The sequence below is a fragment of the Bombina bombina genome, chromosome 3 (genome assembly GCF_027579735.1).
Source record: "Bombina bombina isolate aBomBom1 chromosome 3, aBomBom1.pri, whole genome shotgun sequence".
Classification (NCBI taxonomy): domain Eukaryota; kingdom Metazoa; phylum Chordata; class Amphibia; order Anura; family Bombinatoridae; genus Bombina; species Bombina bombina.
This window is the reverse complement of record NC_069501.1, coordinates 220,668,873-220,691,322: the sequence shown is the minus strand read 5'-3', so window position 1 is coordinate 220,691,322 and position 22,450 is coordinate 220,668,873. Positions and strand designations below refer to the sequence as shown.

The following is a 22,450-nucleotide window of genomic DNA, read 5'->3' as shown; positions in this document are numbered from 1 at the left end:
CAAAATCTGTCCCTTCAAGGAACTGGCGGCAAATCCTTTTTCCAAACCATCCTGGAGAAAGGACAGAAACCTGGATAACTTAACCTAGTGCCAAGGATATCCATGCTTCTCACACCAGGACAAGTAAGTCATCCACACCTTATGATAGATGCGACGAGTGACCGGCTTCCTAGCCTGAACGAGTATCAATCACTCTCTCAGAAAACCCTCTCTTAGCCAAGACTAAGCGTTCAATCACCATGCAGTCAGCCTCAGAGAATCTAGATTTTGATGATGAAAGGGACCCTGTACCAACAGATCCCTGCGACAGGGTAGCCTCCATGGAGGAGAAGACGACACCCCCACCAGATCCGCAAACCACGTCCTCCGCGGCCACGACGGAGCAATCAGAATAGCCGAAGCTTGCTCCTGCTTGATTCGGGCCACTACACGAGGTAGAAGTGGCAACTGTGGAAAAATGTAAACTAGGGTGAACCGCCAAGGCACCGCTAAGGCATCTATCAGCTCTGCCTGGGGATTCCTGGACCGCAACCCAAATCTGGGTAGCTTGCAATTCAGTCTGGACGCCAAGAGGTCTATCTCCGGTGTCCCCCATCTGTGACAAATCCCAGCAAACACCTCGGGATGGAGAGACTATTCCCCTGGATGGAAGGATTGCCTGCTGAGGAAATCCGTTTCCCAGTTGTCCACACCCGGAATTTGGATTGCTGAGTGCAAGCAGTTGTGGGACCCAATAGCCAAGAAACCTCCCTCATTGCCAGAGAGCTCCCCCCCCCCCCCCCCGGTGGTTGATGTAAGCCACCGAGGTAATGTTGTCTGTCTGGAATCTGATAAAGCTGAACGACCCCAGTAGAGGCCACGCCTTCAGATCATTGTAGATCGCTCGAAGTTCCAGAATATTGATCGGAAGGAGAGACTCCTCTCAAAACCATTTTCTCTGTGCCATTCTGACACCCCAGACAGCTCCCCATCCTGCCAAACTCGCGTCCCTGGTCACAATCTTCCAGGACGGTCTCAGGAAGGACATCCCTTGGGACAGTTGTTCCGGACGGATCCACCAAGAGAGGTATTCCCTCGTCCGATCATCCAAAGAAATCAGTTGGGATAGGTCTGTATGATCGCTGTTCCACTGTCTCAACATGCATAACTGAAAAGGTCTGAGGTGGAACCTGGCGAATGGAATGACATTGATGCTGGACGCCATGAGCCCGATCACCTCCATACTCTGAGCCACCAAAGGACTGGAGGTGGACTGAAGGGCAAGACAGGTGAACGCAATCTTCCTGCGTCACTGATCTGTGAGAAATATCCTCATGGATATAGAATCTATTATCGTTCCCAGGAACTCCAACCTGTTGCTGGGAATCAGGGAGCTCTTTCCTGAGTTGATCTTCCAACCGTGCGATTGGAGAAAAAGAAGAAGAGCCCTCGAGTGATCCTCTGCGAGACTGAATGACGGCGCCTGGACTAGGATGTCGTCCAGGTAGGGCGCCACAGCAATGTCTCTGGATCTGGCCACTGCAAGTAGCGCCCCCAGAACCTTTGTGAAGACTCTCTGGCCCGTTGCCAGACCAAACGGAAGGGCCACAAACTGTAAATGTTGGTCCAGGAATGCAAATTTCAGGAACCTGAAGTGGTTCCTGTGGATTGGCACATGAAGGTAGGCATCCTATACTATTGTCGTCATGAACTGACCCTCTTGAACTACGGGCAGAATAGATCTGATCGTTTCCATTTTGAACAATGGAACAGCCAGAAATTTGTTTAAACATTTTAGGTCCAGAATCAGGCGGAATGTGCCCTCCTTCTTTGGGACCACGAAAAGGTTTGAATAGTACCCTAGACCCCTTTCTGCTGGGGGTACCGGTACAATTACTCAGAGGGAAGAGAGATCCCTCACACATTCCAGAAAGGCGTCTCTTTTCTGGTCTGGAAGACAGGTTTGACAAGAGGAATCTGCCCCTGGGCGGATGAAATCTGAACCCTATCCTATATCCTTGGATGACAACCTCCAGAACCCAAGGGTCCTGAACATCCTGCAACCAGGCTTCTGAGAAGAGAGATAATCTGCCCCCTACTTGTCCCGGAGACTGGTCGGGGGCCGCCCCTTCATGCCGACTTTGTTTCGGCGGGCTTCTTGTTCTGCTTGGACTTATTCCAAGACTGAGCTGGTTTCCAAGTGCCCTTGGACTAATCCGCTTTTGCAGCAGACTGTTGGCGTTGGGCCTTGTCCGCACGAAAGGGACGAAAAGTAGATCCCTTAGGCTTAACCTTCTTATCCTGCTGTAGGAAAGCACCCTTGCCTCCCGTAACCGTGGATATGATCGCATCCAATCCTGGACCGAACAGGATCTTTGCCTGAAATGGAAGGGATAGCAGTCTAGACTTAGAGGTCATTGTGGTAACATTTTATCATTGGAATATTAAAATATAGCTCACAGATTTTTTACCTTGCAATTCACATAGTTGGTTTTAAAACTGAATATTCAAGTAGTTCTTTGGCCTAGTGTCTGTCTAAGTAGGACACTCCCAATAGCCTTTGACTGGCATTTGATAAACCACTCCGTATTGAATTGGGGTATAAAAACTGGAACACTCACTATCAATTAATTAATATCCACAGTCATGTCTGCAGACCACGACTTTAGTCACAGAGCCCTGCGGGCTAATATGGAAAAACCTGACACCTTAGCGTTCAGTTGAATAATTTGCATATTGGCATCACAAATAAAAGAATTAGCGACCCTCAAAGCCTTAATTCTCTCCTGTATCTCGTCAAGGGGAGTCTCCCTTTCGACCATGTTAGACAGAGCTTCGCACTAATATGTTGCAGCTCCGGCAACCGCAGCTGCCTGCTGAAAAACAAACCCCGAATGTTGAAACATTTTTCTTAACATGTTCTCTAACTTTTTATCCATGGGCTCTTTAAACGACGAACTATCCTTAAGAGGAATCGTTGTCCGCTTTGCGAGCGTAGATATAGTACCATCCACCTTAGAGACAAACCCCCAAAGCTCGAGCTGAGAGTCCGGGGATGGGGAACAGCTTCTTAAAGGAAAAGGGGAAAAGGAAGAACCTAATCTATCCCATTCATTCTTAATAATGTTAGCCATCTTAACAGGAACCGGGAAGGTCTGAGGCACTACACTGTCCTCATATACTTTATCAAGCTTAGGAATCGACGGTTCCTCCGATAGCTTCGGTTCCGAAACCTCGAGGGTAGCAAGCACTTGCTTCAGCAAAAAGCGCAAATTTTTCATCCTAAACCGAAATTCAGGCTCCTCTGCAGTCGGAGCTTTAGATGACATAGACTCCGACCCAGAAGGAACGTCGTCCGAAGAGTCATCCTCATCAGCGGATAATCTTTCCGAAATATCCATTGGCGTAGATGACCCCTGGATCGGATCGCCATATTTTACCCTACACTTGCGCTTGGCAGAACGTGGTAAGGCACTAATCACCTTAGAGACCGCCGTTTGCAGTTGATCTGCAAAATATGATGGCCAACCGATCTCTCCCGTAGGAGAAATAGTAATGCCCTGTGACGCTGCATGTGTACCCGGAGATGAATGTAGGGAACGCACCTCACGGGACGGGGAACCCTCAGAGGTGGACGGCTAGTACAAGACATCCTATTCTTTCTAGATGTCGTGACTTTATCAAGGCATGTGGAACATAGTTAAGCAGGCGGATCTACCAAAACCTCCTCACAATAAACACAATTACTAGACTTAGTTAAAGACGGAGTACCCTCTAACACGTCAGAGTCCTCCCTAGCTTACGGCTTTATTATGGACTAGTTATATATATAAAAAATGGCACCCTTATAACCTCCAATGACTGGGGCACTCACCACCTCCTATGACCCGGACCACAGAAACCGTTACATCTCCTGCCCTGCCGGTCAAGCAAGGAAGTTGAGTAGGCCACACCCGATCAGAAGGAATGCCTCGCAGGACTGCCCCTGCACTAGGGAGAAAACGCGCCAAATCTGCTGAGCAAATACTCCCGTAAGTGAAACTAAAGTCCACCCATTGCCAGAGCCTCATCTCATACATGTCGCAGCAATGACACAATAAACAATATTATGTATAAAACCCCCCTGTTCAATAATACCCCTACCAGGGATATTAACCCTTGATTCTATAAAGATAAAACGTATCACACTGTGACCCTGTCTCCTGCGTTATGTGTATAAAAAATGAAACGATCTTACTAGAATCTATGCCGTGGAACAGGAACACAGGCTCTCAAGTGTAACAGTGTAGTAGCATCGCTCCTGACATGGACTTGAGTGTAGAAAGCAGGCAGTGAAACTCGTCAACGCCGATTGCTTATGGAGCTGTTAATATGAGTCGGGATGGTTTCGTAGAAAGACTCTCCCTGCATCTCCGGACTCTAACTTTCACCCAAGCTCTCTCTGAGAGGCTGACAGGACTATTTAAAACTCCAGTCCTATTCCGAAGAGTACTAACCTCCATAAGAGAATACTCAGAATCTTCCGACACTTCTCTGCCAACCTCCTGTGATGAAAGGCAAAGAATGACTGGGGGATGAGGGAAGTGGGGGAGGTATTTAAGCCTTTGGCTGGGGTGTCTTTGCCTCCTCCAGGTGGCCAGGTTCTTATTTCCCACAAGTAATGAATGAAGACGTGGACTCTCCTCCCCTTTAGATGGAAAAAGGGATTATCTATCTTTTTAAACAATAAAAATTCTGGAGTAGACTGTCGCTTTAAAGGAACATTTATGTTCTTTAAAAAAAAGAAAAGAAAGGAACTACTGTTGATTATATTATTTAAAAGGAAATATTTATATTTATTGAAAAAAGCAGTGCATTATTGTTTTGTAAAAAAAAAAAAACAATTGATCTTTGATACAATATTTTAGCACTTGTCTAAAGTTAATTCAATAAATTTGATTTAAAAAAAAAAAAAAAAAACAGACAGCACATTAAAGGGCAATCTACTAAGAATTATTCAGTAAATTCTAGCTCATCTTTAATAAAATACAAGTTGTCAATAGAATTGTTCATCTGCTATAAACAGAGTACTGCTTGGTGCACAAATAAATGAACAAACATTACAAAATGGGTATTAAGTCCCTGCGGGCATACACGTTGTGCATGTACATTTTAAAACAATCTGAATCCAGAAAGATCAGTTTGAAACAGCCAACACTTCAACTGCTCTCTTACCTATAGGGATCAAGGGGGTCTTGCCCTGTTGCCTTCTTTTTGCCTCACTTAGTATATCTATGATCAACGTGGCAAATTCACGAGCATTGAAACGAGCCAATTTCTGACGCCCCTAAAATGAAATAATAAAAAAAAAAAACTATTTTAAAAAGAGTAAAAGGGCAAAATTAGAGCACACCTGCAAAAACCCATGCCACTTTTCTCCAGATTGTTTAGCAATATTTTTGTAATAAGTTTCTTTTTTTGCACCTTTGTAACATTTCTGAGAATCTGACTTGTAAACTTATACATTGACAACTGAAGATTGTAATAAAGTTGACAATCTAAATAAATAAAAAAAAAGTTGTGATCCCATATAACCAAGACCAAGTCTAACTTACATTTTAATATTGACCACCCATGGCAAGAAAATTCCACTATGCTATAAAAAAAACAATATCAATGGTGTGATTTTATGAAACATATTTTGATAATAAATTAAGGAAGATAGTGAAAGTTGGTTTTATAATTTTGATTTCTTGTAAGAGTACATTAACTCAATCATCTAAGCTGTAGCAAAACTTTCCTTTCTGTGTATGTGAGAAATGTTTTTTTATTCTTGTACAGTGTAAAAATAGTTTCTGACTAGCTGAGTATATAACTAGAAAAGCTCAAACCTCACACACATAAGGGTAAGATGTTAGTTGCATATTTATTAATATCACAGAATAATATCATAACTTTCTTTGAACTGAAGGTCTTTATAGTACGTATTATTATTCTCAGTTGCGAGAGTGCCAACAGATGCTGCAGCGCTAGTGCATAATAATATTAGAACAGGTACAAATCCCCAAATTTAGAATTCTGAGATCCAAACTTTTTAATGAATATTAAAACATTAATTCTGCTTACCTGATAATTTAATTTCCATCGAGGGGAGGAGAGTCCACGGCTTCATTCATTACTTGTGAGAATTAAGAACCTGGCCACCAGGAGGAGGCAAAGACACCCCAGCCAAAGGCTTAAATACCTCCCCCACTTCCCTCATCCCCCAGTAATTCTCCCGAGGGAAAAAGGAACAGTAGGAGAAATATCAGGGTATAAATGGTGCCAGAAGATGAATTAAATTTTGGTCCGCCCATCTGAGATACGGGCGGGAGCCGTGGACTCTCCTCCCCTTGATGGAAATTAAATTATCAGGTAAGCATAATTTATGTTTTCCATCTAAAGGGGAGGAGAGTCCAAGGCATCATTCATTACTGTTGGGAACATATACCAAAGCTCTAAAGGACACTGAATGAAACCGGGAGGGTAAAAGGCGGACCCTAATCTGAGGGCACCACAGCCTGCAAAACCTCTCTCCCCAAAACAGCTTTTGCATAAGCAAAAACATCAAACTTGTAAAACTTTTAAAAGTGTGTAAGAAAAAGCAGGTAGCCGCCTTACAAATTTGCTCCATAGAGGCCTCATTCTTGATGGCCCAAGACGAAGCCACAGCTCTAGTTGAATGAGCCGTGATCCTCTGGGGAGGCTTATGTCCCGCTGTCTCATAGGCCAAGCGAATCAAGCTCCTCAACTAAAAGGACAAAGAAGTAGAAGAGGCCCTCTGCCGCTTGCGCTTCCCTGAATACACCACAAAGAGAGATGTAGACTGTCTGAAATCCTTTGTAGCCTGAAGATAGAACTTTAAGTATCAATCACACTTTCAGAAAAGCCTCTCTTGGCCAAGACTAGGTGTTCAATCTCCACGCAGTCAGCCTCAGAGAATCTAGATTCCGATGTTGAAAAGGGCCCTGTTCCAGCAGATCCCTGGGACAGGGTAACCTCCACGGCGGAGAGAATAACATCCCCACCAGATCCGCAAACCACGTCCTCAGCGGCCACGATGGAGCAATCAGAATGGCCGAAGCTCGCTCCTGTTTGATGCGTGCCACTACACGAGGTAGAAGTGGAAAAATGTAAGCTAGGCTGAACCCCCAAGGTACCGCTAAGGCATCTATCAGCTCTGCCTGGGGATCCCTGGACCTCGACCCGTATCGGGGTAGCTTGCAATTGAGTCTGGACGCCATGTGATCTATCTCCGGCGTTCCCCATCTGAGACAAATCTCTGCAAACACCTCGGGGTGAAAAGACCATTCCCCCGGATGGAAGAATTGCCTGCTGAGAAAGTGCGCTTCCCAGTTGTCCACACCTGGAATGTGAATCACAGAGTGAGCAGCTGTGGGACTTTGCCCACTCCAAGATCCGAGACACCTCCCTTATTGCTAGGGAGCTCATCGTACCCCCCTGATGGTTGATGTAAGTCTTTTTGCCATCCTGGCACCCCAAACAGCTCCCAGTCCTGCCAGACTGGCGTCCATGGTCTCAATCTCCCAGGACGGTCTCAAGAAGGATGTCCTCATGGACAGTTGCTCCGGACAAATCCACCAAGAGAGGGAGTTCCGAGTCTGAGCATCCATGGATATCTGCTGTGATAGATCTGAATGATCGCCGTTCCACTGTCTCAACATGCACAATTGAAGAGGTCTGAGATGGAATTTGGCGAATGGGATGACATCTATGCTTGAAACAATGAGTCCGACAAGACAGGTGGATGCAATCTTCCTGCATTGATGGTCTGTGGGAAATATTTTCATGGACATAGAGTCTATTATCGTGCCCAGGAACTCCGCCCTGTTGCTGGAAACCAGGGAACTCTTTCCTGAGTTGATCTTCCAACCGTGAGATTGAAGCAAAAGAAGAAGAGCCCTCGAAAGATCCTCTGCGAGACTGAGCAACGACGCCTGGACTAGGATGTCGTCCAGATACGGAGCCACAGCAATGCCTCTGGATCTGGCCACTGCAAGTAGCACCCCCAGAACCTTCGTGAAGACTCTCAGGGCCGTCGCCAGACCAAAGGGCAGGGCCACAAACTGGAAATGTTGGTCCAGAAACGCAAATCTTAGGAACTTGAAGTGGTCCCTGTGAATTGAAACATGAAGGTAAGCGTCATTCAAGTCTATAGTCATGAACTGTCCCCCTCTTGAACTAGGGGCAGGATAGATCTGATCGTTTCCATTTTGAACGATGGAACACTCAGAAACTTGTTTAAACACTTTAGGTCCAGAATCGGGTGGAACGTGCCCTCCTTCTTTGGAACCACGAAAAGATTGGAATAGTACCCTAGTACTTTTTCTGCTTGGGGTACTGGTACGATACCGCAGAGAGGGGCGAGATCTCTCACACACTCTAGAAAGGCCTCTCTCTTTTCTGGTCTTGAAGACAGGTTTGACAGGAGGAATCTGCCCCTGGGCGGATGGTATCTGAACCCTATCCTGTAACCCTGGGTGACCATTTCCAGAACCCAAGGGTCCTGAACGTCCTGCAAACAGGCTTCTAAGAAGAGAGATAATTTGCCCCCTACTTTGTCCGGAGACCGGTCGGGGGCCGCCCCATTATGCAGATTTTGTCTTGGCTGGCTTCTTGCTCTGCTTAGACTTGTTCCAAGATTGAGCCGGCTTTCAAGTTTCCTTGGACTTGTCCGCATGAAAGGGACGAAAAATAGATCCCTTAGGCTTAGCCTTCTTATCCTGCGGTAGGAAAGCTCCCTTGCCTCCCGTAACCGTGGATATGATTGAATCCAATCATGGACTGAACAGAATCTTTCCTTGAAAAGGCAGAGATAACAGCCTCGACATAGAGGTCATGTCCACAGTCCACAGAGCCTTACGAGCTAAAACCTGACACCTTAGTGTTCAGGCGAATAATTTGCATATTGGTCATAGATGAAAGAATTGGCGACTTTCAGCGCCTTAATCTTATCCTGTATCTCGTCGATGGAAGTCTCCCCCTCGACCATTTCACACCAATATGTTGCAGCTCTAGCAACCACGGCAACGGCCACTGCTGGCTGAAAAACAAATCCTGTGTGCTGAAACATCTTTCTTAAAATGTTTTCCAGCTTTTTCTCCATGGAATCTTTAAATGACAAACTATCCTTGAGGGGAATAGTTGTCCGCTTCGCAAGCGTAGAGATAGCACCATCTAACTGTGGATATGATTGAATCCAATCCTGGACTGAACAGAATCTTTCCTTGAAAAGGCAGGGATAACAGCCTCGACTTAGTGGTCATGTCCGCAGTCCACAGAGCCTTACGAGCTAAAACTTGACACCTTAGTGTTCAGGCGAATAATTTGCATATTGGCATCATAGATGAAAGAATTGGCGACTTTCAGCGCCTTAATCTTATCCTGTATCTCGTCGATGGAAGTCTCCCCCTCGACCATTTCACACAGGGATTCACACCAATATGTTGCAGCTCCAGCAACCACGGCAACGGCCACTGCTGGCTGAAAAACAAACCCTGTGTGCTGAAACATCTTTCTTAACATGTTTTCCAGCTTTTTCTCCATGGGATCTTTAAATGACAAACTATCCTTGAGGGGAATAGTTGTCCACTTTGCAAGAGTAGAGATAGCACCATCTACCTTAGGGATGGTACCAAACAGCTCAAGCTGAGAGTCCGGAACGGGGAACAGTTTTTTAAAGGAAGAAGAAGGGGAAAAGGAAGAACCTAATTGCTCCCATTCATTCTTAATAATATTAGCCATCTTAACGGGAACCGGGAAAGTCTGAGGTACTACCCTGTCCTCGTATACCTTATCGAGCTTAGCAATTGAAGGTTCCTCCAGAATCTTAGTCTCCGGAACCTCCAGAGTAGCAAGCACCTGCCTCAGCAAAAAGCACAAATTCTCCATCCTAAACCTAAACCTTTAATCAGGCTCCTCCTCCGCCGGAGGTTTAGACGACACGGCCTCGTCATCGTATAATGCCTCTGGGATTTCCATCGGCATAGACAACCCCTGGGCTGGGCCACCATGATACATCCTACGTTTGCGCTTAGCAGAATATAGTAAGGCATGGATCACTTTCGAAACCGCCGAATCCAGTTGGTCCGCAAAGTCTGACGGCCAATGAATCTCTCCCGAAGGAGGAACGGTTGGACCTCGGGGCGCTGCATGTGCAATTGGAGATTAATGCAGGGAACGCACCTCACAGGACGAGGAACCCTCAGAGGTGGATGGCTCAGTAGTACTAGACATCCATTTACATTTAGATGTCGTAACTTTATCATGTGGAACATAGATGAGCAGGCTGATCTACCAGAACCTCCTCACAATAAACACAGGAATGAGACTTTGTTAAAGAGGGAGAACGTGTCAGAGTCCTCCATAGCTTGCGCTTTTTATTACAGACTAACTTATAAATAGGCAACTTTATACCTCCAATGGCCGGGGCACTCACCACCTCCTAGGACCCAGACTACAGAAACCGATTCGTCTCCTGCGCCACTGATCAACAGAGGAAGAGAGATAGGCACACCCGGTCACATGGAACGCCTGGCAGGACCGCCCCTGCACTAAGGAGAAAACGAGCCAAAAAGGACCGCGCAATACTCCCGCCAGTAACCTGAAAGTTCCACAAATTGCCAGAGCCTCATCTCGCACATAATGCAGCAATGACACAATAAACAATATCATGTATACCCCCCCCCCCCTGTTCAATAATCCCCTTTCCAGGAATATTAACCCTTGATTCTTTAAAGATTAAAGGCGTCACACTGTGACCCTGTCTTCCGTGCTATCATGGCGAATAAAAAATGAAACAATCTTATCAGAATCTACGCCGTGGAACAGGAAAACAGCCCTTCAAGTGTGACAGGTTAGTAGCCTCGCTCCTGACATGGACTTGAGTGCAGAAAGCAGGCAGCGAAACTCGTCAACGCTGATTGCTTGTGGAGCTGTTAATGAGTCAGGATGGTTTCGCAGAAAGACTCGCCCTGCATCTCCAGACTCTAACTTTCACCCAGGCTCTCACTGAGAGGCTGACAGGACTACTTAAAACTCCAGTCCCAATGCGAAGAGTACTAACCTCCATAAGAGACTACTCCGAATCCTCGACACTTCTCTGCCATTCTCCTGTGACGAAAGGCAAAGAATGACTGGGTGATGAGGGAAGTGGGGGAGGTATTTAAGCCTTTGGCTGGGGTGTCTTTGCCTCCTCCTGGTGGCCAGGTTCATAATTCCCAACAGTAATGAATAAAGCCGTGGACTCTCCACCCCTTTAGATGGAAAAAAAATAATAATAATCAAAAATACTACTTTTCCCCAGCAATAAGTCACAATCTTTTCTGCATGTTTCATTTTTGTGTTCTAAAATATAAATAATAATCTATATTTATTTAAAAACAACAAATCACCTTTCTGATTACAGTAATGTACTATCTTTCTGAGGGTACTATGTATACAAAAGTATTAAAATGATAAAAAAAACTAATTTTAGGTTGCAAGTATAAGCTGTATTATGTAAATATTGCCTAAATGACATAAGATATTGTTGTTTACACTTTGTCCCATTCCCTCTACAAACTGTCTCATTTTAAAAATGCAAATATTCCAAAATCTAAACCTTTTCCAATCCCAAGCAGTTTGGATAAAGGGTTTGCTACCTGTACCACACAAAGTACATAATTAATTTTGCTTCATTCTCTTGATATCCTTTATTGAAGTAACAGCAATTCACTACTTTGAGCTAAAACATAAATGTACAGCCACCAATGAGCAGTTAACTCTCAGCACTTAGATATGCTTTTCAACAAGATACCAAAAGAACAAGGCAAATTAGATAATAGAAATAAAATGGAAAGTTGTTTAAATTTATATGCTCTATCTGAATCATAAAAGAAAAATGTTTAAGTTTTCATGATTCAGATAGAGCATGCAATTAAAAAAAATCCAATTTACTTCCATTATAAAACTGTACAGTCTTCTTATATGCACACTTTCTGAAGCAAAGCGGCTACTGAGCATTTGTTGAGTTCAACGTGTATACATATAAATCTGTGATTGGCTGATTATTGCTACATGATTCAGGGTGCAGGGAAATGAAAGGAAAGTTTGAAATTCATGAGGGAAAAAAAAGTACTGCTTATTTGAAATTTAGAGTAAGTGTTATTGCGTTGTCTTTTTATTTTGCATTTGCCGTTTATGCCATTCTATTGTGTTCAATGGTTCTTTAATAAATGTGCACATATATAAGACCATAACAATTTTTGCCACCCCTTATTCCTTACTCACCTGGTTTCTAGTGGCGGAGTACTCCGGGTTGACCGGTAAGAACGGTACAGCACTGCGCTCTGTGACTAATGTACTGTGGTTCTGAGTTGTTAGCCAAACTGTTATTTAAACAAAAAATAAAATAAAAAATAAATTAAGATAGAACACAGTTATTCATAATCTAAATGCATGCAGAGAAATACATAGATGGATGAGTCTCATGGGTTACAAAATAAATAAACATTACTTTTCAGTGCTGTGTATTTTGGATTACAAGACCTATTAAAAATTTCAAGCCTTGGTAATGATAAAATTTAAGAGACCGTAAACCCCAAAATTTCCTTTTATGATTCAGAAAGAACATACAATTTTAAACAACTTTCCAATTTACTTCTATGATCAAATTTGCTTCATTCTCTTGTTATTTATTGCTGAAGGAACAGCACTGCACTAGTGGCAGCTAGCTGAACATATCTAGTTAGCCAATCACAAGAGACAAATGTGTGCAGGCACCAATTAGCAGCAGCTCCCACTGGTGTATTATTATTAAACTTTATTTATAAAGCGCCAACATATTCCGCAGCGCTGTCCATGGGTACAATTCATTTAGATAAAACAATGTTATAAAACTTGTAAGTGACAAGACAAAATTTTACAAACACATACAAGAGGAATTAAGGACCCTATTCTCGTGGGAATTTACAATCTAGAAGGGTAGGAGGTTGAGAAGCAGGAGGTAAGGACTGCAAGATTGAGAAAGGTGTTAATGCAGAGTTAGATGAGGGAAATGTTAGTCAAGTGAAATTAATTTATTACTGAGTTGGGTGGTAGGCTTATCTGAACAAAAAAGTCTTCAGGAAGCATTTAAAAGAAGAAAGATTAGGGGAAAGCCTGACAGCAAGAGGGAGAGTGTTCCAGAGGTTAGGTGCAGCACGACAGAAGTCCTGCAGTCTAGCATGGGAAGAGGCGATAGTCAAAGATGCAAGGAGCAGGTCATTATTGGATCTTAGTGGGCGGGCTGGAGTATACTCAATGATTAGAGAGGATAGGTAGTGGGGAGCGGCGTTGGTGAGAGCTTTGTATGAAAGGGTGAGAATTTTTAATTTAATTCTGCTGTGAATGGGGAGCCAATGAAGGGACTCGCAGAGAGGTGCTGCAGATACAGAGCGACGGGAAAGGTGGATTAGACTGGCAGAGGCATTTAGGATGGATTGAAGGGGGGAGAGGTGGGAAAGAGGAAGGCCAGTAAGTAGGTTATTGCAGTAGTCAAGTCAGAAAATAACAAGGGAGTGGATTATTTGCTTTGTGGTGTTAGCGCTCAGTAAAGGGCGAATCTTGGAAATATTGTGTAGGTGGTTGCGGCAGGATGAAGAAAGCGATTGGATGTGGGGGACAAAGGATAGTTTTTAGTTAAGTATAAGTTTGAGGCAGCGGACTTGGGGCGATGGGGAGATGGTGATGCTGTCAACAGAGATAGAAAAGTCAGAAGTTGGTGTAGAGCTTGAGGGGGGGGGGGGATTACAGGGAGCTCAGTCTTGGAAATGTTAATCTTTAGGTGGTGAGAGGCCATCCAGGAAGAAATACCAGATAAGCAGTTGCTGACATGAGAAAGGACAGAGGGAGAGAGAGTGGGGGTGGAGAGGTAGATTTTGGTGTCATCGGCAAAGATGTGGTATTTGAAGCCATAACTGTTGATAAGTTTACCCAGTGAAGAAGTATAAATGGAGAAGAGTAGAGGACCCAGAACAAATCCTTGAGGTCCTCTAACAGACTGAGGCATTGGAGAGGAGTCGCCGCCAACAAATGACACAGAAAAATACCTTTGAGAAAGATAGGAGTGAATCCAAGAAAGAGCAGTGTCACAGAGTCCAAAAGAGCTAAGGGTCTGTAGGAGGAGGGGGTGGTCAACTGTGTCGAAGGCAGCTGAGAGGTCACGTAAGATGAGTATGGAGTAGTGGCCATTACTTTTAGCAGAAAGAATATCGTTAGTAACCTTGGTAAGGGCAGTCTCAGATGAGTGCTTGGGGCGGAATCCAGATTGCAGGGGGTCAAGCAAGGAGTTGGTGGACAGGAAGTGGTTTAAGCGGTTGTAAACTAGTTTTTTAAGGAGTTTTGATGTTAGTGGAAGCAGTGATATGGGGCGGTAGATTTCAGGAGAGTTAGGGTCAAGGGAGGGTTTTTTTTATTATGGGAGTGACCTTTGCGTGTTTGAAAGAAGATAATATATGTGCATATTCTTTTTAAACAAGGGATACAAAGAGAACGAAGCACATTTGAAAATAGAAGTGAATTTAAAGGTGTCTTAAAATTACATTATCTGAATCACACAAGTTTAATTTTGACTTTCCTATCCCTTTAATAAAGACATTACAAAATGCTTTAATTGAGATCCGCTATCCATTTGCCTTTGATAAAAGAGTTTTTTCTAATGTTTAAAACATGTTCTAGGCAAGAAAGAAAATATGAGAACTAACAGATTATATGAGGCCACCATTCATAAGTGTCCTGAAAATGTGCAATACACAGACGCTGTATGTTTTATCTTGTCTAGACCTTATAGGTTATTTACAATCGAATACAGTGCATCGGATTAGCAGTTAGAGCAAAGAAAAAGGAGGTTGCAATTGAGGTTAGCCAAGTAAATAATGAATAAATGAGCTTATTATTATAAATAAAAATAAAAAATCAGGTCAATTAAAGAATTGCTTGTTTTGACTCATTAGGAGCTTTGAGCTATAAGTTTCACCATATAAACTGTATTAGGAGTTTAAGACCTGCTGTTAGTAAAAGGTGTCACAATGTTTAGAGTTAAAGAAGGATACCGTTTGTGCAATTTTATAAGTCAAAGAGGATATTAAAAGTTAGTTCATTGCATTTCAGTAATATTACAGATTATATTATGAGATGAAAAAATATATAGTAAGTCTCCCCACCCCCTTGTTCTGAGTTGTATACAGCCTTATTGCCTGCACCATGCATACAAAAGCAGCTCATGCTGTTCAGCATTTTAGGGTGTGTATCCTGCATCAGCAGTCATGTGCAGGATCTAGTGTGAGGTAGAGCTTTTGATTGGCTGTAGAAAAGAAAAAAAACTCACAATAGGGGAGAGTTGGTAGCATGAATCCTAAGTAAGCACTGGATGGGGTGCTAACTGACCTGTGCAATGCCTTTTGGCATCTCTAAATTTAAGCTCTAATATTACTTAAATGCAATGAACTAAATGTTCAACACCCTTTAACCCCTTAATGACCACAGCACTTTTCCATTTTTTGTCCATTTGGGACCAAGGCTATTTTTACATTTATGCAGTGTTTGTGTTTAGCTGTAATTTTTCTCTTACTCATTTACTGTACCCACACATATTATATACCGTTTTTCTCACCATTAAATGGACTTTCTAAAAATACCATTATTTTCATCATATATATCTTATAATGTACTATAAAAAAATGATAAAATATGAGGAAAAAATTGAAAAAAACACACTTTTTCTAACTTTGACCCCCAAAATCTGTTACACATCTACAACCACCAAAAAACACCCATGCTAAATAGTTTCTAAATTTTGTCCTGAGTTTAGAAATACCCAGTGTTTACATCTTCTTTGCTTTTTTTGTAAGTTATAGGGCCATAAATACAAGTAGCACTTTGCTATTTCCAAACCATTATTTTTCAAAATTAGCGCTAGTTACATTAGAACACTAATATCTTTCAGGAATCTCTGAATATCCATTGACATGTATATATATTTTTTTTAGTAGACATCCCAAAGTATTGATCTAGGCCCATTTTGGTATATTTCATGCCACCATTTCACCGCCAAAAGCGATTAAATACAAAAAATTGTTCACTTTTTCACTAATTTTTTCACAAACTTTTGGTTTCTCACTGAAATTATTTACAAACAACTTGTGCAATTATGGCTTAAATTATTGTAAATTATTCTCTGGGATCCCCTTTGTTCAGAAATAGCAGACATATATGGCTTTGGCGTTGCTTTTTGGTAATTAGAAGGCTGCTAAATGCCACTGCACACTACACGTGTATTATGCCCAGCAGTGAAGGGGTTAATTAGGGAGCATGTAGGGAGCTTTTAGGGGTAATTTTAGCTTTAGTGTAGTGTAGTAGACAACCCCAAGTATTGATCTAGGCCAATTTTGGTATATTTAATGCCACCATTTCACCGCCAAATGCGATCAAATTAAAAAAAACGTTACATTTTTCACAATTTTAGGTTTCTCACTGAAATCATTTACAAACAGCTTGTGCAATTATGGCACAAATGGTTGTGAATGCTTCTCTGGGATCCCCTTTATTCAGAAATAGCAGACATATATGGCTTTGGCGTTGCTTTGTGGTAATTAGAAGGCCGCCAAATGCCGCTGCGCATCACACGTGTATTATGGCTAGCAGTGATAGGGTTAATTATGTAGCTTGTAGGGAGCTTGAAGGGTTAATTTTAGCTTTAGTGTAGAGCTCAGCCTCCCACCTAAAACATTAGACCCCCTGATCCCTCCCAAACAACTCTCTTCCCTCCCCCACCCCACAATTGTCCCGCCATCTTAAGTACTGGCAGAAACTCTGCCAGTACTAAAATAAAAGCTATATTTGTTTTGTTTTTTTTTTGGCATATTTACATATGCTGCTGTGTAGGATCCCCCCTTAGCCCCCAACCTCACTGATCCCCCACCAAACAGCTTTCTAACCCTCCCCCTCTGCCTTAATGGGCGCCATCTTGGGTACTGGCAGCTGTCTGCCAGTACCCAGTTTAGTAACAAAAAGTATGTTTATTGTTTTTTTTATTGCCCTTTTCTGTAGTGTAGCTTCCCCCCCCCCCAAGACCAACCCCCCACCCCTTCCAGAACCCTTAGATCATCATTTATTTTCTTAAATATATATTTTTTTTTTAACGTTTCTTAACTTTTTTTTCTGCAGTGTAGCGGTTCCCTCCCACTTCCACCCCGTGCACGCGCGCGCTCCCGTGCGCGCCCCCGTCTGTCCCGCCCCCCTCCACTCGGCACATCGATGGCCGCCCACCCACCTCCCAGACTTGCTCCCACCCACCAACGATACCGGTCACCGATGTCCGGTGCAGAGAGGGCCACAGAGTGGCTCTCTCTGCATCGGATGGCCAAGGGGGGTTATTGCAGGATGCCTCGATATCGAGGCATCACTGCAATAACCGTAAAGCAGCTGGAAGCGAGCAGGATCGCTTCCAGCTGCTTTCCAGACCAAGGACGTACGCCACACGTCCTCGGTCATTAACTGTATTTTTTTTAGGACGTGTGGCGTACGTCCTTGGTCGTTAAGGGGTTAAAATAAGAGAATAATGTGTCACACATACATCATAAAGTGCAAGTACCTATACCCCAATACTGTAGGCAAGTTGAGGTGTGTGGTTATAATGCAGCCCTCCTATGTAGAAAGTCCAGCCATAGTGCATTATAAATTCCTGTGTGTACTGTTCTCTATGTGTTACATATGCATGTGACTATGAACACTACGGTGACGTGTGGATTAGAGATGATTACAAAGGCAGCAACAAAGGAAACTGAATCCATACTGTCAATCAACATCAAGGGTTTATTTGTATAAGAGCATACAATTCATCAGGCAACTCCCTATGATCTGATGCGTTTCGCTCATGTACACATGCGCTTCCTCAGAGGTTTTCAATACATTAAACATGCATGTGACCGTGAAGTGTGGATTAGAGAGAGGATTATCTGTGCACAGCGCATGCTTGGTGTGACGTGAGTCACCAAGATCTGAGGGTCTGTTATGAAACATTCTTTGGGCTGGAGGTACATGGGCTTAAGGGTACCCAGAGACTGCATGGAAATGTGGAATTTTATATGCTGGACACCCCATGTACTTTCATAACTCTGTCTTATGTCCAAGTCACCCTGTATCCATAAATACAGGATAGGCGGTCCGTCACACTTGGCTATTCCAAATTTTGTATGCTTTTCTGCAAACTTTACACCTTTTCTTGTCATATAATTCTTATCCAAACTCATCATCAACACTTTACTTGAAGAGTGTCTTTGTTTTTTAATTAACACAAAAAAAAAAAAAAGAAATAAACAAGAAAACCACAAGCAACATGTATAAAACATTTGTGTAAAAGTATAACTTATACATGGAAATATCATCAAACAAAATATTTAATAGCACAAGAACATAGTTTTTTTCTGCTACATTCCAGGTTGCCCAGCATGTCCTGTCTAGCCCCACACTTTTTCTAACATTTACAGACTTGATGGCTGTGTGACTATTCTGGTAGCATGTGCCACGGAAGTGAATATAAGTGTAACATTGATAATATAAAGGAGTATATTCTAGTAAATCTTTGTTTTTATATAAATAAAAATGTTTTATGTATTAAGTTATGTAAATGAACTACCACAAACAAAAAACGTGCGCTGGATGCTTTGCCCCTGAAGACAGTGAAGTCCATGTGGGAATTAAAGCTTTAGTTTTAGGGATTGTTCCTAGCAGTCTCCTGAGTTTAGATTTTTGTTACTTTTAAGTGTTTTCTTTATTTAAAAACAAAAACGCAGAACCATGAACGCTCTGGGACATGAAATGTTAAAGGGACAGTTTAGTCAAAAATAAACTTTCATGTTTCAGATAGGGCATGCAATGTTAAACAACTTTCCAATTTACTATAATCATCAATTTTGCTTTGTTCTCTTGGTATTCTTAGTTGAAAGCTAAACCTAGGAAGGATCATATGCAGATTTTTAAGCCCTTGAAGGTCACCTCTTATCTGAATGCATTTTGACAGTTTTTCACAACTAGAGGGCATTAGTTCATGTGTGCCATTCAGATAACATTGTGCTCATGCACGTGGAGTTACCTAGGAGTCAGCATTGATGGGCTAAAATTCAAGTCTGTCAAAAGAACAGAAATAAGGGGGCAGTCTGCAGAGGCTTAGATACAAGGTAATGACAGAGGTAAAAAGTATATTAATATAACTGTGTTGGCTATGCAAAACTGGGAAAGGGGTAATAAAGGGATTATCTATCTTTTTAAACATTAAAAATTCTGGTGTAGACTGTCCCTTTAACTCCTTGGGCATCAGAGAAGGTTCCAACACCAACCGGTTTGATACTGTACATAACAGTTTAAACTTAACAATTAACACTGTTCCATTAATCCTCTGGAGGGGAATACGTTGTGCCTGGAAGCTCAAGTGTAAATAGGTGTTTAACGCATAATCAGAAATGTAATAAAATATTCTAACCAACTAAAGTATATTATAATTCCACTAGAATGTCCATTTAAGACCCTAAAAACATTGTCGCTGTAAGAACAACTCATAATGTAAAAAGTGTATAACCACAACAGAGAATTTTTGCTGAAAATGACCAATATTGGCAACTTTCACTAAAGCAGAGATCTAAACTTCATAACCTGGCATTTGCCATAATATAATTTAGCATTTACATTTCACTACCAGAAAATGAATTCTCTTTCAAAATTGCCGTTCAATGCATTAAAATATTTTTGCCTTTAATCAGCTATCTCCATTTTATAGGAAAAGTTGCAAAAAATAAAAAACAGCTCTCCGATTAAGAGACTGAGAAAAAAACACATCAAAACAAAAAAATGATAAAGAAATGAAAGCTTGTAGGTTGTTTTTTTTTTTTTTTAAGAAAAACTATTTGATATATAGGAGAAAAATGTGCAATGGTTCCCTTTTATGCTACAGTTAAATGTAATTGTTATTACTGGATGCTCTAATGCAGAGCTTTCCAAACTGTTCATGTTGTTGACGCACTTTTTAGACCTACATCATTTCGCGACACAGTAATTCAGTTGTACTAGCAAACAGGAGGTTAAACTAACTTGTTTTAAGAGATACGGACACATACATAAATGATATAATAACAAAATGTATTTACAAGTAACAGTTTGTAATTATGTGCAAGAATTAAAAAAAAGTTTTAATAACACCAATAGCTACTTACTATTTTAATGGGATGTATGAGGTTGATGGGATGAACACAGTTTCTAAATATTTGGTGGAATATTAGATAAAAATACTCGCATTTCATCATCAAGCATTTCTTAAGCTTCCCCTTCCTATCCATATATCAAGAGCAGGAGCGGCAATGCACTACTGGGAGCTAGTTGCAAAAAAATCCCACTGACTTCTGACTTCAGCTCAGTGTTTAAGCTGCTGCCCTCAAAGCTCTGCAAGTCTGACTGACTACTGCCCGCACTGCAAACACACTGCTGTCCCACTCACTGACTACACATGCAGTCACGAGCCGATTGAGGAGACTACACATGCAGTCACGAGCCGATTGAGGAGACTACACGTGCAGTCAGGAGCCAATGTGCTGCCAATGGGAATAGTTTCAGTTCCCACTGAGATGCGCCAATAGGTTAAGATGATCTGTGACCCACTAGGTATCAATCACGTGTCAATCACATGATATGCGTAGCAGGCAGGCGGAAAGTCAGAAACCAAAAAAAAATTTGTGCTGAAGCAGGGACACACCTACACACTGCTGCTGACACACTAGTGTGTCCAGACACACAGTTTGGAAAGCACTGCTCTAATGAGTGTAGTAAAAATAGTGCAAAATAAAGCCAAGTTTAAATAGGATCTGTGAGTTCTAATCCCAATATAAAAGTGGGGAACCACATAAGACATATAATTCCAATGTCAAATTATCACCATAAAGGCTTGTTGAAGACTACACCCAACTAGGCAAAAATTAACGCCTGCTTTTGCAAAACGTACTTTTGCCTGCTCAGCACAAATGTGTTCCTCTGGGCACCCGCACTTATACAGCTTCCATTAACCTGACTTTGTTTTCCCAGCTGCAATAGGATTTATAACAAAAGCATATTCATATATACCGTGCGCTCCGCAAAGCCTTGCCATCCCAAGACAGCTGAACAGAACATGTGGTTAGATTCAAGATGTAACAGGCAACTCAAACATTGCTGTGGGTTTTATTTAAAGATGCCTTTCTACTTACTGTAGAAAATAAAACACTTGCAAACATAAATCTATTGTTACGGTTATCAAACATATATGTTTCCAGCACCCTTACTGTGCTCATAAAACATTCTTTATAACTAACAATTCTAAATCATTCTTATTTTATTTGTGTCCTGTTAATTCAATTTGCATGAAATGCCAGTGTTGGTTAAAGGGATACTAAAGTCCAAAAGCAAACTTTCATGATTCAGATAGGGCATGTTATTTTAAACAACTTTATAATGTACTTTTATCATCAAATTTGCTTTGTTCTCTTGTTATTCTTAGTTGAATGCTAAACCTAGGTAGGCTCATATGCTAATATGTAAGCCCTTGAAGGCCGCTTCTTATCTGAAAGCATTTGACAGTTGTTCACAGCTAGAGGGCGTAGGTTCATGCGTTTCATATAGATAACATTGTGCTCATGCACGAATTGCATGAAATGCAAGTCTGTCAAAAGATCTGAGATAAGGGGGCAGTCTGCAGAAGCTTAGATACAAGGTAATTACAGAGGTAAAAAAAATATTTCTATAACAGTGTTGGTTATGCAAAACTGGGGAATGGTAAATAAAGGGATTATCTATCTTTTTAAACAATAACATATTTGGTGTTTACTATCCCTTTAAAGGGACAATCAAGTCAAAATTAAACTTTCATGATTCAGATAGGGCATGCAATTTAAAACAATTTACTTGTATAATCAAACTTGCCTTGTTTTCTTGGTATTCTTTGTTAAACCTAGGTAGGCTCAAACTGATTTCTAAGCTGTTGGAGGCCGTCTCTTATCTCAGTGCATTTTAACAGTTTTTCACAGTTAGGCACTGTTAGTTCATGTGTGCCATATAGATAGCATTGTGCTCATTCCTGTAGAGATATTTATGAATAAGCGCTGATTGGCTAAAATGCATTTTGTCAAAAGAACTGACATAAGGGGACAGTCTGCAGAGGCTTAGATACAAGGTTATCACAGAGGTAAAAAGTGTATTAATATATAAATGGACTAACAGTGTTGGTTATGCAAAAAATAAGGGATTATCTATCTTTTTAAACAAAAATTTTCAAGTAAACTGTCACTTTAATGACAGATTGACAGTGTATGTTTACGAAGTAGGCTTAGTAAAAATAGTTGGATGCATTAAAGTTAACCCTTTTGTGCCGGTATCAAAGTGCTAACAAAGTTCC

The 22,450-nt window shown here is 41.8% G+C and overlaps 1 protein-coding gene across 4 annotated transcripts in view; it reads right to left on the bottom strand.

Annotated features, from left to right (window-relative positions):
- GIT1 (GIT ArfGAP 1) overlaps window positions 1–22,450 on the bottom strand; it is a 556,552-nt gene that overhangs the window by 104,267 nt on the left and 429,835 nt on the right. For all 4 annotated transcript variants that reach the window (XM_053706153.1, XM_053706156.1, XM_053706157.1 and 1 more), the window contains exons 11-12: window positions 12,289–12,386; window positions 5,194–5,305 (exon numbers count right to left, since the gene is read on the bottom strand). In XM_053706153.1, the coding sequence (XP_053562128.1) occupies window positions 5,194–5,305; window positions 12,289–12,386 (210 nt within the window). The remainder of the gene's footprint in view (window positions 1–5,193; window positions 5,306–12,288; window positions 12,387–22,450) is intronic.